General features: G+C 32.5%; 1 protein-coding gene across 2 annotated transcripts in view; it reads left to right on the top strand.

The window, feature by feature from the left end:
• The first annotated feature begins 1133 nt into the window (after positions 1-1133).
• Positions 1134-16963, top strand: part of LOC127709226 (multidrug resistance-associated protein 1-like) — a 54962-nt gene continuing 39132 nt past the window's right edge. For both annotated transcript variants that reach the window (XM_052214633.1, XM_052214632.1), the window contains exons 1-11: positions 1134-1257; positions 2234-2304; positions 2816-2947; positions 3616-3768; positions 5196-5376; positions 9596-9764; positions 10856-10941; positions 12060-12125; positions 13010-13147; positions 14683-14829; positions 16063-16147. In XM_052214633.1, the coding sequence (XP_052070593.1) occupies positions 2898-2947; positions 3616-3768; positions 5196-5376; positions 9596-9764; positions 10856-10941; positions 12060-12125; positions 13010-13147; positions 14683-14829; positions 16063-16147 (1075 nt within the window). In that variant the 5' untranslated portion in view covers positions 1134-1257; positions 2234-2304; positions 2816-2897. The remainder of the gene's footprint in view (positions 1258-2233; positions 2305-2815; positions 2948-3615; positions 3769-5195; positions 5377-9595; positions 9765-10855; positions 10942-12059; positions 12126-13009; positions 13148-14682; positions 14830-16062; positions 16148-16963) is intronic.

Genomic DNA, 16963 nt, shown 5'->3' with positions numbered 1-16963 from the left:
GCTTTGTGTTTTTATGATTTTGCAAGCTTCGTATCCTACATTTTATTATGGTTGCGGTCTGTCATCTATTTCCCGCATGATCAGATTCTTTTAGTATCACACCGAATAGAGTGCGATATAAAAAAGTGATATGAAAAACACGTTATTTTGATTGGCTCATACTGCAATGTGGTACGAAATTGGGAACGTTCTATTGGCTATTCGTTAGGTCAGTGTTGACTTGTAAAGATTAGTATCATCCTGACAAAAGAGATTTTTTATTTCAAATTGTGGCATACAAGCAGTCACATTTGTCACCCAGAAATATTCTATTTGTAGAAATTATTTCCATTCTATAGCATAACAAAAGTTTTTAGCATGTTAGCGGATTTATATTTAAAGCAATGCTTGTTAAGTAGAATTTGAGGACAAACATAATGTTTACATTGAGAGAAAGATGTTTAGTCACTAGCTATGTAGTGTGAATTCATTGGCGGATCCAAGGGGTTGTTCCGGGGTTTGGAAGCCCCTTTATTTCGATTTTTAAAAAAATATTTATTATTTTTATCTTTTTAAAATTATTTGAGGGTTTCATGGTGTTACCCCCTCATTTTTAAAATGGCTTGATCCGCGCATGGAATTAGATATCGGTTGATATTATCTATCGTTATGTCATTTCATTAATAATGATAAAATTGTCAATAACTCGAGTTGATAATTTTATTTTACCTCAGAAAACTATATGCTATTTAGTAAATACTATACTCTACTTTTGTTTCAATGTTTATATGATCAAGATGGGGCCTCGGTGGCCGAGTGGTCTTAGAATTCGAACTACTGTATCGCTAACTTGTGAAAACTGCGGTTGTGAGTTCGAATCCTGGTGAGCACGAGGCTAGTCCACTCGACTCCAATCTTGTGATTGTAAGTTTTCCTACTGTAGTTCGGTGGTTCTCTCCGAGTACTCCGGCTTCCACCACAAATAAGAACTGACATCCACGAAATATCAAAATAGTGTTGAAAGTGGCGTTAAACTCCATCAATGACACAATCAATATACGATCTAGAGAAGAACTGGTACTACAAAACAATAAAAAAAAAATATTTAAAAATGTTCAGTTCAATTTGAATAAAGAACATTTTCTATTTTTTCAGAATGGAACCTATGATTTTTTACAAAGCAGTATCCTTTTGTTATATTGTGTACTTGTATTGATTCGCCTGGTTGAGTCATTGTTTTACAACAGTAATATTGTGGATTCTTCTTCAGGAAACCAGGTGACAATTACATCAGTAATATATAATTTGTAATACTTTTTTGGCAGTAGAATACTACGCCACAACTGCGAATTAACCCCGCCTTATAATGATTAACGTATCAAAAATCGACGCTGTAACATCCTACAGCAAGTTGTAAATCAATGCTGAGGTGCATGACAGCCAGTTGTAAATTCATGCTGAGGCGCATATAATTCGCAGTTTCGGAATTAAAAAGACAACGGGTAACTCCATTATAAGGGTCCCGTCCGATATTAGTATATCTCAAAGGCAAACTTAATACTTACGGGGGGAACCAACCGAATTAGATATTCGTACCTATAAATATAAAAATTCAGGCACGCCATTGTTTGACTTTTCATTTTAAAGGACGTAGTTATTCAATCAAAACTTATTCGGTACGCTTTTGAATATCACCCAGGGTATGAAATAGATGTAATCTCACAGAATTTCGGATGCTATTAGATTATTTTGATTATTTGTAGGATAGTAGGTTCATCCTATTAAAAAAGTGTTGAAGAAGAAATAAGAGTGTATGGTGTTGTTAGAAATTAAGCATTTTACCCAAAAGACGCTATATATGTGATTCTTTACATTTATTCTGAATCACAAAACTTTGCCACAGTCAAATACACCTCGTGGTTCAGTTTAAATAGTTACCTACATGAATGCATGTCCTATACAAAGATCAGCGTATGCTATTTTGGAAATAACTGTTAGTCCTAATGTTTGACATATGGGGTTGTGAACGCTGATAATGTATGTGGTGACTGATAGGGAAAAAAGAGATAACCGATCGCAAGGAAAATACTACACAATACAACAAATTACATTAAAAAACAACTCCCGACTCCTCTGAAAAGCAGACATACAGACATAAAAACATATAAAAAAACAACACTATGTACTGTTACAATAAACTCATCATCATAGATACCTGGCTATAGATTCACAGATATTGTGGTGTTTATTTTAGGTTCCTGAAGATGATTTTAGCAAAACCAATATATCTGTTTTATCGTCACTTACGTTTAGCTGGGTAGAGCCGTAAGTTGAAAATATCCTTATAGTGCTGCATTACCATTATTTTTCATGTATTTTTGCTGTAAAATAATTGTTTTCAAAATCATCTTACTAGTTGTATGCTTAAAATGTTTGCATGGTTTTAACTCAATCTATGAGCAATTCTTAGCGAATCCAGAAGTCCAGAACTGGGGATATTATACAGCTAAACAATTATGATCTATCTCCAATTTAAATATAGGGATACATTTCTAAAACAGCATTGTTTGTAGTGAAGTGTTATATCTCCAGAAAAGGGGATGTTTATTTATCTTAAAATCTTGTCAATTAAATAAACAATCGAACATAGAGTTTCTCTTCATGTACGTGAATTCGATTCCTATATATAAGTTTTAATGACTCAGTCAAATTTTAATGACATTGTGCTTTTAACCGTTAAGTTAGATTTTAACCACAATATTGCCAAATGTGAAATACTCCATTATAAGATTTACACGACGACATGTTACTTTCAAGTTGAACATTGTACATTCAGACTGTTTAGAAAAGGACGTGATAACAGCTTAAAACTAACTGATTTGCCACCATTTGCACCATCCAGTACAACAAAAACATGCATGGCAAACTTCGAAAAATATTGGACAAAAGAAGTAACCCGAGCTCACAGGTATATATATGTAGCACATGGTTATCTCTCTTATACAATAATATTTATCATTTTAACGGCACCAATTTACTGCGTTCGATGCGCATTTCGACTGCTAATATCTCTTCAGTGATGCACTTAGCCAAAATATTTGGAAATATAAAACCCACTACATATACTGAAGGGTTGATCAAACAAAAAGGGACCATTAACATAATACTCTAGACAAGGAATCAGAGTCACATGCAAGCACGCGGGAGATAATTCCTGACATCAGAAATATTATAATTTAAAAAAGAATTTTGTCTTTCCTTTCTATTTCCATTATACATCATAAAGGAGCATAAGATTTCCAGCGATATTTTGTCTGAACAGCTAGCATACGGTTTCCCTCTTTGTATATACTATCTTATACCAAAACACAGTCTGATGATAAGTAAAAACATAAAAATAAGTTTAAACCTACGTTATTGTTCAAAATCAATGACAAAAATATCAGATAAAAGTTTTTCAACATAGATAGTCTTTTCCATTTTGCACCAATATGCATCGGCAGCTCACCAGGTATCACATGTCTCATTTCAAATATGGCAAGCCGCAAATGACGTCATTCATAGGTTCATATAACATTTAACTGTCAATCAACAGGAAAACATTAAAACAATATAATATTTTTATATTTGTGATAGTGAGAAAAAGGACAAGCACTTGGACAAGACGAAAATTCCAAAAGCCAGGTTACTGACTTGTATTTGTAAGGCATCAGGACCACAATTACTACTGTCTGCATTGAACAAATTAATTACACATGGAACAGATATCGCACATCCATTCACCTTGACGTAAGTTTCGAATATAATCATGTATCAACACACTTTTTACACGAATTTAATCAAAACTTGGTCAATCATTTTCAGTCAAAGATTGGCATATATGGAAAATACTACTTGTATAACGATTAACTATTCATTGAAGTAGATAAAAGTTATCATTTGAAAAAAGGGCCAAAGTGTATTAAACGTGTGCATTAATTCAATTAGAAACACCATCTATAACGGAAAACAAAGAAAATTTTTAGCTTCTTATTATTTTTCACTAGAAGCTTCTGTGTAAACATGACGAATCTGATGAAGATTGCTCCTCCAAAAGATAGACATATACTTGGTTTCTATATATATATATCATACTAATTATTTAATATTCGATTCAATGTTTCCGGCGTACTGGGTACCGTTTTCTTTTCAAAAACATTTAATTATATAATTCATTATTATACACTACCTACATTTTAATAAATATAATTTTTGTGTGATGCATTTAAACTCTCTCTCCGAAGAAGAGCATACTAGGCAACCTCTTGTCAACCTATGATATACTTGTCGCATTTTAAACTGTGAATCAGAGTTTCCCAAAATTTGGTATCAAGTCTCAAGTGAGAATGCTTTGTGATGCTATAGCTCATAATTCATCTTGTTGTTTTTAGTCATCTACCGACGAAGTCGAAGGGGACTTTAGGTTTGCACTCCGTCCGTCTGTCTGTCTGCCCGTGTGTCTGTCTGTCTGTCTGTCCGTCTGTCTGTCTGTCTGTCTGTCCATCTGTCAGTCCGGCAAATCAGTTTTCCAGACTTTTTTACTCCGTGCTTGAAGATATTGATTTGATATTTGGTTTATTGATTTATCATGACAAGTTACAGGTCAAGTTCAATTTTTCACGATTTTGTTCAGTTAAAGCCCTTTCCCTAGAATTAAATTTTTGATGAAATACTTATTAATAAGTAGATTTCTGTTCAAAGGGAAATAACTCATTTTTTAAAAGACTTTGAAAAGACAAAATGACATTTTGGATTTTTTTCCTTTTCTTTTGTAAATTGTTTGAAGAATTTAGTGGTAGGTTTGTTTGTCATTCTTGAAGATATTGATTTGATAATTAGTATATAGTTTTTTCATGACAAGTTACAGATCAAGTTGGAATTTTGTTCCAGTCTGATAAAATTTTTTGCAGAGTTATGGTCTTTGGACATAGAAAATTCACTTAAATAATCAGTTTTTAACAGTTTTTTTCGTCAAGCTTGAAGATTTTGACTTGATATTTTTATGTAGTTTACACCATGACAAGTTATAGATCAAGTTAGAATTTCGTTCCATTACAATGAATTTGTAACCGGTAGGGGACTATGTATTGCCATGCAATACTCACATAATGCTTGTGACCACTGGACGTTAAGCAACCAACAATCAATCAATCAATCATAATGCTTGTTATTCATAGATTGTTGTTAGCTTGTATATCGTCAGAGTCACCCGAAGAGACACAGAAAGGCTACATGTATGCCTTTTGTATCTTTGGAATCGAACTGATTAGAATCTTTGCTGTGATGCATCATATACACATGACTCAGGAAGCAGGGAGAAAGAATGAACTGGCACTTACAGTAGCAATTTACAAGAAGGTACAAATACATGTATATATTAAGCTCTTTGTGATTTGATGAACAGTTTTGACATGAGACTAATTAAAGATTAATTGAAAGAGAAAATTTGTTTAAATTGTTAAAACAAGTCTCTTCAAAATTGTCCGTTTTTAAATTTTGAAATTGTGAAGAAACTTACATTTGTAAGGTTTCAACTTCCTTAGGCAAAATAGGCCTTAACTGGATTTTGGCTATTTTTAAAGGTCCTTTTTGGTTATACAGCTCTTCAACAGTTTCGGTTCATAAACATTCTTGGCTTTCAAATATTCGGCTTTGAGTTTTCCTGACAATGGTAAATCCAGAAAAGCTCTTCGGTCGCCTTACACGTATAGCGTGTCTTTAAATTTACGTATTTTTCTTTTCATTTACCTCGATTTCCTCGCTTAATTTTACATTTAAGTTTTTTTCTGTCTATGAAGAAATATCATAAAAAATGTGGTGCACAAATAACCCGCGTAGCAGGTTATTTTAAAGTATGAACCACATTTTTTATGTTATTTCGAATAGACAGAAAAAATATTACAGTCATTCCTTATAATTTATTACTTAATTCAATTTTAAGCCGGAGTAAATCACGAAAAAACGTAGATGACGTCACGGTCACATGACAAAATTATGTATATGAGCTGATAGACAAAACACTGTCAGCCAATCAGAAGACGCGTTACATCCAAAATTAGATTATTTGCCTGTACAGTAATGTTATTTTAGCTTTCTGTTTTATTGATCACGAAAACAAATTGCTTTTCTTAATAAAGAGAAAACCAAAACGTGCAACCTACAACACTTTGTGCGGGAATTTCAATGTGCTGTACACGTCTTATAATAATACAATTTAATTATATAATTTATTTAACTCAGACATATTTGCTTAAATTATATTTATGTAATATGCAAAAGAACAAGGTGAATTAACATATACAAAGCAGTTGAAAATATATGATTGTAAAAACATTTAGTCGGACACGCAGTTATCATGGTTATAATTTAAAAATATTAAAAAAATAATATAGTTATATTGTTATTTTTAAAAATTTTTATTGTTACTTTGATAAATTATTCACTTACGTTACTTAAGTACACAACTTTTAGTAATTGCTTCCATTTTATATAGCCCAGTGAACTTTTTTTTTTTGATATTGACTCAGGTGGACAACTGCCAGGCGCGTATCTACGTTTACGTCAAAACGCCCGGGCGTACACATGAATTTAGAAGATAAAAATAATTTAATCTAAATAAATTTAAAGAACTGGTGAAAAGCACGTGCATCTTGTACTTCTTTCTTTAATGGCTTGTAATTGGAGATAAAAGTGACAAAATTTACTTTTAATCAAATGGTATGTTATGTATTTGTTTATTGTCAGTTATAGCCTGAATCTACTGTGAATTCTACTTCGTATCCTATTGTTAAAAACAATTTATTATATGTTGAGGTACAATATGCGGTTTCCATTTTTGTCGAGCATGCGTCATTCATGTTGCGAAACGAGTCTGAGCGATTCTAGATTCCGTCCGCATTATCAACATTTAGGTTCAGTCTGTGGTTAAAGTTTGTTTTAAAACATTAAAAACATTGTCAAAACTTCCGGGAATTTTACGAAATTTGGACAGTAGCTTTTTATGATCAATTTAAAGACAGTAGCTAAATTTTTAAAATATATATATTTTTATTTAACTGATAAATGAACGGATTTTTTTACAGTTGATATTTGGACACAGTCTTAAAGTAGGTTAATGTTTAATTTTTCAGACATCAATAACTTTTCAAACCTTCATGGAATTTTACGGAAATAGGACACAAGCTTTTTTATACTCAATAACTAAAAGTCAGTATCCAGAGCATAATGGAAATATATTTCTACTTTTTTCCGTATTTTGTTGCTTTATAGTTAAAAAGTATAGTAACAGTCTAATGTTAAAGATTGTTACCCATCAACTACTTTGTCAAAACCTTCATCGAATTGAATGAAACTTTTTCAGAAGCATTTTTATGATAAGGAGATAATGTCAGAAGCAAAATTTGGAAAGTACATGTATTTGTTTTTTTTGTTTTGTTTTTTTTATTTTGAAAGTATTTTATTGACTTTTTGTCGAGCCTTCGACTTTTGTCGAAAAAGCGACACATAGCGATCCTTAACATTCCGTCGGCGTCGTCGTCGTCGTCGTCGTTGTCGTCGGCGGCGTCCACAAATATTCACTCTGTGGTTAAAGTTTTTGAAATTTTAATAACTTTCTTAAACTATCCTGGATTTCTACCAAACTTGGACAGAAGCTTGTTTATGATCATAAGATAGTATCCAGAAGTAAATTTTGTAAAAAAAAAAATCCATTTTTTCCGTATTTTACTTATAAATGGACTTAGTTTTTCTGCCAGTTAACATTACATTCACTCTGTGGTTAAAGTTTTTAAAATTTTAACAACTTTCTTAAACTATCCTGGATTTGTACCAAACTTGGACAGAAGCTTGTTTATGATTAAAAGCTAGTATCTAAAAGGAAATTTTGTTAAAATTTTGTTCCATTTTTTTCCGTGTTTTACTTATAAATGGACTTAGTTTTTTTTCCAGTTAACATTACATACAGTCTGCAGTTTAAGTTTTTAAAACATTTATTAGATTCATAAACTATCCTGGATTTTTACCAAATTTGGACAGAAGCTACTTACAATCAAAAGATAGTATAGAGAGGAATATTTTTATTAATTTTTTTCCTCATTTTTGTTGAGCCTGTGATTAACAGCAAAAGTAGGCGAGACACTGGGTTCCGCGGAACCCTTACGAATTTTTGCAATTAACAAACGGTCTGGGATTATTTTTTTTTTACATAATAAAATGTGTAAACCTTCATAGATTGTTAGTATGAAACTTGTAAATAATCTAATTGGCATGATCAAGATCAAGAAAAAGCATCTAAATAAATTTTTTTTCTAAAATCCTGTATTTGACTGCAGTATTCTTTTTACAGTCAACATTACACTTTAAAACGGACAGCAGCAGTCCCAAGCCAGATACAGGGTTCCACGAATCCCTTTTGAATTTTCATATTATACCTGAAAATCTATGATAATTAACTATTTCTCATGTATTCATTAACGGAATTTGCGCATACAAATAGGAAAAAAATAGATGAAGTCAAAATAATTAATTTAACGACAACATTGATATATTTTACAGTAACTGGTTTTTGGACATTTTCCCGAAGATCAATGATCATTATATTCCACATAAACACAATAAATGAATTGAACATAAAACTAAAATATAGACTCTAAAGCATGATTGTATCTTTTTCTCGATAACGTCCCTCGAACCCACTACCAAGAGGTCCTCTGCCCTCGAACCGTTGGTTCGCGGAGGTTCGGGCGTACACGTAACAATGGTCAAGCTACGCCACTGACTGCAATATAGAATCCAACACAAAGCTAATGTTATGATCTCTACTTTTCAATTATCAACTTCCCATTGCTCAGCGGTAACATACAATCTGCTCTATCGTATTTGCGTTTACATATCTTAATTCAGGGGCGGATCCAGCCATTTTTAAAAGGGAGGGGTCCAAACCCAGGATAAAGGGGGGGGGGGGGGGGGGTTCCAACTATTTGACCCAATTCACCATTCAAATGCATTGATCTTCAAGAAAAAAAGGGGGGTTCCAACCCCCTGCCCCCCTCATCCCCCCCGCCCCCTTCTGGATCCGCCACTGTTTATTGATACGTTACTCTCGTGCATATTCACACTATTCCGACTTTATCAACAGAGGTGTGCTCCTTAAAAAAACCTCTAACAGAGTTATGAGAAAGGACTACTGAAATTGACACTACGCACGATTTACGGTCACCATCACGAACACGTGATCACGAATTGGTTGACTGTTACGATATGTCTGTGTTTCAGCTTATAGAGACATGTTTTTACGGTCATATATCTTTAATAGTCGTTTGATCTGTCAATTTGATGAGTTGTCCCATTTCTAATGCCTGATTTGTATTGCGGGTGATACATGCATAATAGGAGACGCATACCCTATCGTCATGTCAACGCATCCAGTCTCGCTGCTTTTGGAGTTCCTGCGATTCCATCAGTTGTGTGTATTACCTTAAGTTGTATGCTCGTATGGATTTATGAGATTTGAACAGCGGTACACTTATATTATTGTCTCTTCCACAGAGTGTATTTATATACTTATGTATTTTTGCAGATACTAAGACTATCAAATACATCAAGAAAATCTTCTACAGTAGGAGAGATAATAAATCTATTGTCGGTTGATGCCGGGAAAATAGGAGCATGTATGTGGAGTATAAATGATGTATGGGCAGTTCCATTGGTTTTCTGTACCTGCTTTTATATCACATGGAGAACGCTAGGTATATATAGTTATATATTTGCAAAATTTTGTAAAGCTCTATACGATGCATGAAGGGATTTGACAACGGGGAAATAAATCATTATCCATACTTTTGAATTATATTAAGTTTAGTGCTTTAAACTTCTGTATTGTATGTACATGTAGAAAAAAATCAAAGACCAAAAACATAACAACTTAAATGCAAGCGTCATCATTTATCTGTAAGAAGCTAAGATTTTGCAATTAAACCAGGAAAATACAAGATAGTACAGCGATTTATATTTCCATACAAAAGCAGTGGTAAGGTATCGGATCAATATGATGACTGACGTAATTAAAATTCCATTCCTAATCAATAACTACAAAAACATTATCTGAAAGTGTTACTGCTTTTGGAAAATTTTACATAATGACACTTTTTCTATTTTATCAGAACAACTTGCACTTTTTAGCTCAAAAGAAAAAATCAAATATTTATTTCAGAACTCTAATGAGGGACTGACTCCCCTTAGATATGAGAGTCTTACATCTAATACAATTTATCAGTTAAAAAACCTGCGATTGTCATAAATAATAATGATTGAGTTGAGTGAGGTCTACCAAAACATATTTTGCTACAAGACAACATTCATCAATATGTGGATATTGGTCAACATTCTATTTATTAAAAAAACAATAGTATTACACAATTTCAAATCTTTTGACAATTGTTATACTTTTGCAATTTTAGTGGAAAAAAATATTGGTTCATATCATACTCCCTTCTTTCCGATCCTTTGAAGAACCCACAAAAAATAGTCAGAAAGACAATGCACAGCTTTACCTCTTTATGTTCCCGCAGCAGGTTTGCTTTGCTTAAATATACAGCACCTTGACCATCCTCAACACATTCTTCAATTCACGTACCGTTAGTGAAATTTTAACGGATGTATTTTAATCGTTTGCACCGTTGTAAAGATTACATTGTGAATTGTAAGGAAGTATTATCTTCCTCTATAATTGTATAGTGCATGATAGATGAAGTTCAAATACGTTTGTTTGTTAAATATCTAGATTATTTTTTATAACACTTTGCATCATTAACATTATAGAATACATTTCTTTCAACAGGAAATGCAGTAGTGATAGGTGTTGGTGCCTTGGTGGTTCTTATGCCTATATTTTCAATATTCATAAAGAAATCACATGCTTTTCACGTAAGTATAAATGATAATTATTGTTCACACTTAAGTGAACAAAGCCGCAACTATAGACTAATGATATGTAAACATGTACCGACGGACACGAACTTCCAGAGAATCTCCCAGACAGCGAGGGACCAGGATTAAAATAAGTTTTATTTGCATTTAAATGAAGCATACATAGATTAGAAATACCCTGACAAGTTATTTTGCTAGATTCTTCAAAATAACAGAATTATGGTCATTTTTGTTAGTTTCGATTTTATTAAAAATTTTCATTCTTTTTTTTATATATTTGTTTTCACATGTATACTTATCTATTATAGTGTGTTTTGGGTGTGTGTGTGTGGGGTTCAAGACTTTCTCTATTAATTAAAATGCAATGGTAGCTTTACCAACGAAATAACTGAAGAATTTTAATTTGGTTGCCATAGCAACAATGTATTCGAATCTGCAAATAATACAATCATGTTATGATGAATTAAACTTTTTCTTTTCTACGTCAATTCTAAGAGAGTGAATAACAAGATATATAATTATATATATAAAATATGTAATAAACCACCAAAGACCTGTGTATTATTTAATATGGTCTCTTATGTTCATTTATTATCTTATTGGTGAATACATGTATCCTGAAAAAGTGATTATATCAAAGATCTGTCAATGCAGAGTAAGATGAAAAATCAAACAGCATGATAAATAAAAAAAGGGCATGTATGTAAAAGGGATGTTAAAAAACTTTCAACAACATATACATTTTATTCATGTAATTCTAAGACAGTCATAGATAACAAAACTAGAGACTACTTTTGGGGTCCTAATGGGCAGGTATACCTTGCTTGATTAACATGTACCGGTATATAACGGAAATGCAGCAAACTGAATACGATCAATAATCTATTTAGATTTCATACTCTTTTCAACCACAGCAGAAGCAATAATTGTAATGCGCTGCGTCACCAGTTACATTGTCTTCTGCAATTGCGACCGCCAATTCCCAATATACGGTTACAACAATTCAATACCTGTTGATACAGTAAATTGATTAACATACAATCGGTATCGACAAATGTTCAAATAGCTGATATGATGTCTTTTGACAACTCCGTGTTCATTATACTTTTTAACAGGTTTTAAAGAAGAGTTTCACTGATGCAAGAATCAAAATGATGAATGAGATTTTAAACGGGATACGCGTAAGTAGCTTTGTGATCAATTTGATAAAGTTGGTTGATAATTCCACCTTTATAGAATTAGAGCCGGTTTTGGCTATACTTTAGGTTCCTTAAGGTGATCAGCTCTTCAACGTTTGTATTAGGTTTAAGACTTTCAAGTATTTTGACCTGGAGCATCACCGAAGAGACATTACTTGTCGAAATGCGCATCTGGTGCAGTAAGATGTATATCGTTTAAATTATTATAGATCCCTTTCGATTGTTGGCAGCCTATTTTTAATTTTGATTTTGAAGTTTTTATTGAATTATATTTTACAAACTATTTGAATGAGGAACTAGCCGCCTTGAAACTTAGATTCATCTAGTTTTTTATAACAAGACAATTCAATGTTAACAGCTGACTGGAATTTACAATAACTTTCCTGGCAGTGAGAAACTGTGTGGCCCTTTACTGAAATTAAATTGTAATACTTTATAATAAATTCATTTCATTATAGTAATACATGTATTAAAACAAGAATATGTGGTACCGGTATGATTACCAATGAAACAACTCTCCATCAGAGACCAAATGACACAGACGTTAACATTTATAGGTCACCGTACGGCCTTCAACAATTGCAAAACCCATACCGCATAGTAAGCTATAATAGGCCCCGAAATAACAAATGTAAAACAATTCAAACGAACTGCCTAATTTATGTACAAAACAATGAACGAAAAACAAATATGATATACCGCAACTAACGACAACCAGTGAATTACAGGCGCCTGACTTGGGACATACACATATAGAACGTGGAAAGTTTGGGTACAAGGTACATGTAGCATTGGGTTTGAAGTCTTCTGTTTCTTTTAAAAATATAAGATAACCCCATGACATGTTTATTTTGAATTTGTTGAAGGTTATGAAGATGTATGCATGGGAAGAGTCGTTTATGCAACGTATTACAGAAATACGCGATAAAGAATTAAATATGAGACAAAAAACTAAAAGAATGGAAACATTCCAGCACGCATTGTCATCATCAACGCCTTTTATGGTAAATATTTTAGCAGCCAATCAATCTTTATAAAACTTTCAATCACCTCTACGTCTTTTATGGAGTTTTTTTACGTCGGTTGTAGGAAAAAAAATAGTTGTTTCTACCATAGCTTGTCCAAGTTTCAAGCGGATATTTAGTTACGCTGGTATCTGGAATATGCAGGTTTTTGTATACCTGTAACCGGAGAGCATGATGCTTCTGAGAAAATCACATTGTCTCCACCGGGACTCTCTGTATTAAAGTGCAGCGCTCTAACCCACTGAGCTAAAGAAGTACTTCCTTAGCTCAACCGCTTACGGCTGACTTAGTATCTACTAATGAAGGGAAGCAATCCTGTCCCATATCTTATTGTTGACTTTTGAGACGTATAAACAACACTTTAAAGGGACATTTTATTGCGTACGTTCAACTGATAAAACAACTCCATTACTTGGGTCTGTACCAAGACAAAAAAGGATACTAGTGTGCAATTTAAAAATTAGGTCCAGTGAAAACAAACAGCATCGTGAACAAAACGAAAATCCACCACAACACAAACAACAGCAAACAACACAATCAAGATAAAAAATAACTATTCAACAACGTAAGCTCTGTTATAACCAGAATTGACTCCTGCAAATCTGTTATGAATATAAACATCAAAACATAAATAACAACTGAAATGTGGGAATCGTTTGACACACTGTTGTAAGGTATGTTCCTGCTATGCATGCATCAACAGACATAAGAATCCGCAATACAATTAAAATGTCACAATACGCAATCTGTTGATTAACAGATCATACGACACTTCTGGTAATTACAGGTTAAAATTCGAGATGACATATATCATGATAAATAAAAATAAAAATATGCGAAATGATTGCTGATACGTCAACAAATATTCTACAAGAGACCAACTAACAAACCAAAACCAACGACCCCATAGACCTGATGTAAGTAAAATCAACAAGGAAAAAAAAACCAAATATGACAGACAATAAACAACGACAACCACTGAATTATTTGTTCCTGACTTGGGACAGGCACACACAAAATGTAGCGTTGTTTAATAAGCGATCCAACCTCTCATATCATTTGACACTGGTTAAACAACACACCTTAAGAACAAACTGTAAACATTCATTGAACAGGGATTAATATTTCAGATTGGCGCAAAGCACAAAAACAAATAACAAAAAAATACATTAAGTGAAGATCAGAGTACTCGAAGTTACTGAACGCTAGTCGAAGGCAATAACAACTGATATACAAATCATGGTTCCCAGACATAAATATCAATCAGTACACATCCAAAATTTAGTGTAAAGTCGCCAACAATAGACATAGAAAAACAAGATGTATGACATGAAATAGCTTAAAAATTTCGAAGTTGCCATCAAACACAAATCAATTTATCAATGAATGAATCAATAAATCAATCAATCATTGTGCATGTAAAAAAAGAACAATAGCGTAATCATGATAATGACATACAATGTTATGCCATACAATAAAGTTCTTTATTAATTACCACCTGAATTGTTTTTCAGATATCATTTTGTACTTTTGGTTCGTATGTGTTCTTGTACCCTAACGACGCTATGTCAGCAGAGAAAATATTCTTATTTACCTGGATGTTTAGAAATCTTCACTGGGCTTTGCATGCCGTTACACATACTATCAACAATTTTAATCAGGTGAGTGCCAAGAACAACAGGAAACATTTTTCGCCTGGCGGGTGATGCGTGCATTGCAAGAGAAAGTAACCTGTTTACATATATGCCTAGTCTCTCTCTTTTTGGAGTTATTACTTTATTATTATTTTCTACTTCGTTTTGAACGTTCTTGATTGAGTTATGAGATTTAAAAATCGGTAAAACTATGGTTTTCTCTAATGAACTACTGAGACTTTAAGTTTGGTAAAATAGGGTCATTAACGTTAAAATATTTGAACGACAGAACGAAAAATAGACATAGCCATTTCATGATGAATGAAAAATCCAAAATAAAATCGCTAATACCTTGCTTTGGTTTTACCAATCCGCAGTAGAAATGCTTAAAAAAAATGAATATACCACAGCTACTATCAGACATAATAAATGAAAGAAAAATCGACAAGATTATGGAAAGAAAATTGCAAACGACAAAAAAGAGAAGCAAATGCCTACAAAAATACTGAGCAACACAATTCACTCCTGAAACCAGGATGGACTCCCAGACCATCGGGAAGAATAAGGAGATCCTGCACCATATGTGGCACTCGTGATGTTGTTCATAACAAGTACAATTCGATGATAAGTCTCAATCGGTAACACTGTGTCACACTCAAAACAAAGACGATAATATTGTGTTGATGATTGCAAAATGTCTGTGACAAATATTCCATTACGGCCAAAACACATCATGGTGTTTTTTGTAAACATTTTTAAGGGTTGACGTCAATTTTAACACTAGGAATTGTGAATTGAATAGCTTCATTGTAAGCAACAACCCTCTATCAAGGAGATGATAATAGAAAAAGCAAAGTATTGTGATAAAAAACGTTGGGTTTTTAGTTGCTAATAATAGGTTTAATAACAAACGAGAATTGCATATCGCTTGATATAAACTCGAGGTATTTAATTTAAATAGATTAATAAACGAGCCTTCGATCGTCGAGTTTATTATTGATAATTATATCAAATATCGAGAGTTTATATTAAACTATATCCAATTCTCTCTAGTTGTTGAAACTATTTCTCTTATAGTTAAAGCTCTCTTGTTTTAAATTACAAATTCAACAAATCGTTGATCTAGTCTTTTGCACATAGCAGTTCGACGTCATATATCCTGTTCTTACGTTAAACTTTAACACTAGGCACTTTAAAGCCTTTTGTACGCTTCAGAATGCAATAAAACTTGACATCTTTTTTGCAACATTTCTGTTTTAGGCTTACGTATCGTATCAACGAATCGAGAATTTTCTTAACAATGAGGAAATAGATGACGATTTTATAACACGGAGTAAAGAGACAAGTGAGTAGTTACTTATCAATTATGGACTTTTGACAGGTTCATATATAATGTATTGACTGAGTGAAAGTCCTTAATTTATATATTACATATGTAAATAATGTATTTGGAAAATGGCGTTCAATGTTCTTTCTCTGTATTTTTAAATTGTATTTTGCAAGAATGTTAACATATAATTGAAAATTTCAATATTCTTGGAATAACTTCATAGCTTGTTGCCTTAGCTTTCTTGTATTCTTAGCGTCTGTATTTAACATAAAATTCTTGATATCTCCTTCTGATAAATTTGCAACTTTTCTTTTCGTCTGCGGCGCTTCCTCCATGGTTGTTATTTGTGACGTCATGACGTCATAAATCTAAATTTAGCAAGATTTTTTATATTGACCGTCAATATACATATAAATAGAAACATAGCTTCAATATACTTAAAAATAGAAACAAAGCTTCGGATACACAAAATAACCTTTGAAACACGTGATCATAATATCCAATGAAAACAAGAGATGTAATATTTGTCTATATTACATATAGTTCGATTTTCCTGTTTCTCATTGGTTTATTTGATCACGTGTTTCCGAATTAATATATTTTGTATTTTTTTCACTATTTTGACATATTGTCTCCAGCTACTATTTTTAAAAATGATATTGACTCCATGTTACTAAATATAGTAAAATCCAGTCAACTTCATTTCCAAAAATAGTAACATCGAGTCAATATCATTTTCAAACTTACACTATATACATATAATATATATATAAATTAAGGACTTTTACTCAGTCAATACTTTATATATGGACCTGTAATTTTATATTAAAC

The sequence above is a fragment of the Mytilus californianus genome, unplaced genomic scaffold, assembly GCF_021869535.1.
Source record: "Mytilus californianus isolate M0D057914Y unplaced genomic scaffold, xbMytCali1.0.p SCAF_7, whole genome shotgun sequence".
In the NCBI taxonomy this organism is placed as follows: domain Eukaryota; kingdom Metazoa; phylum Mollusca; class Bivalvia; order Mytilida; family Mytilidae; genus Mytilus; species Mytilus californianus.
Note: the sequence above shows the minus strand (reverse complement) of the source record. Positions and strands in the feature narration are given on the sequence as shown.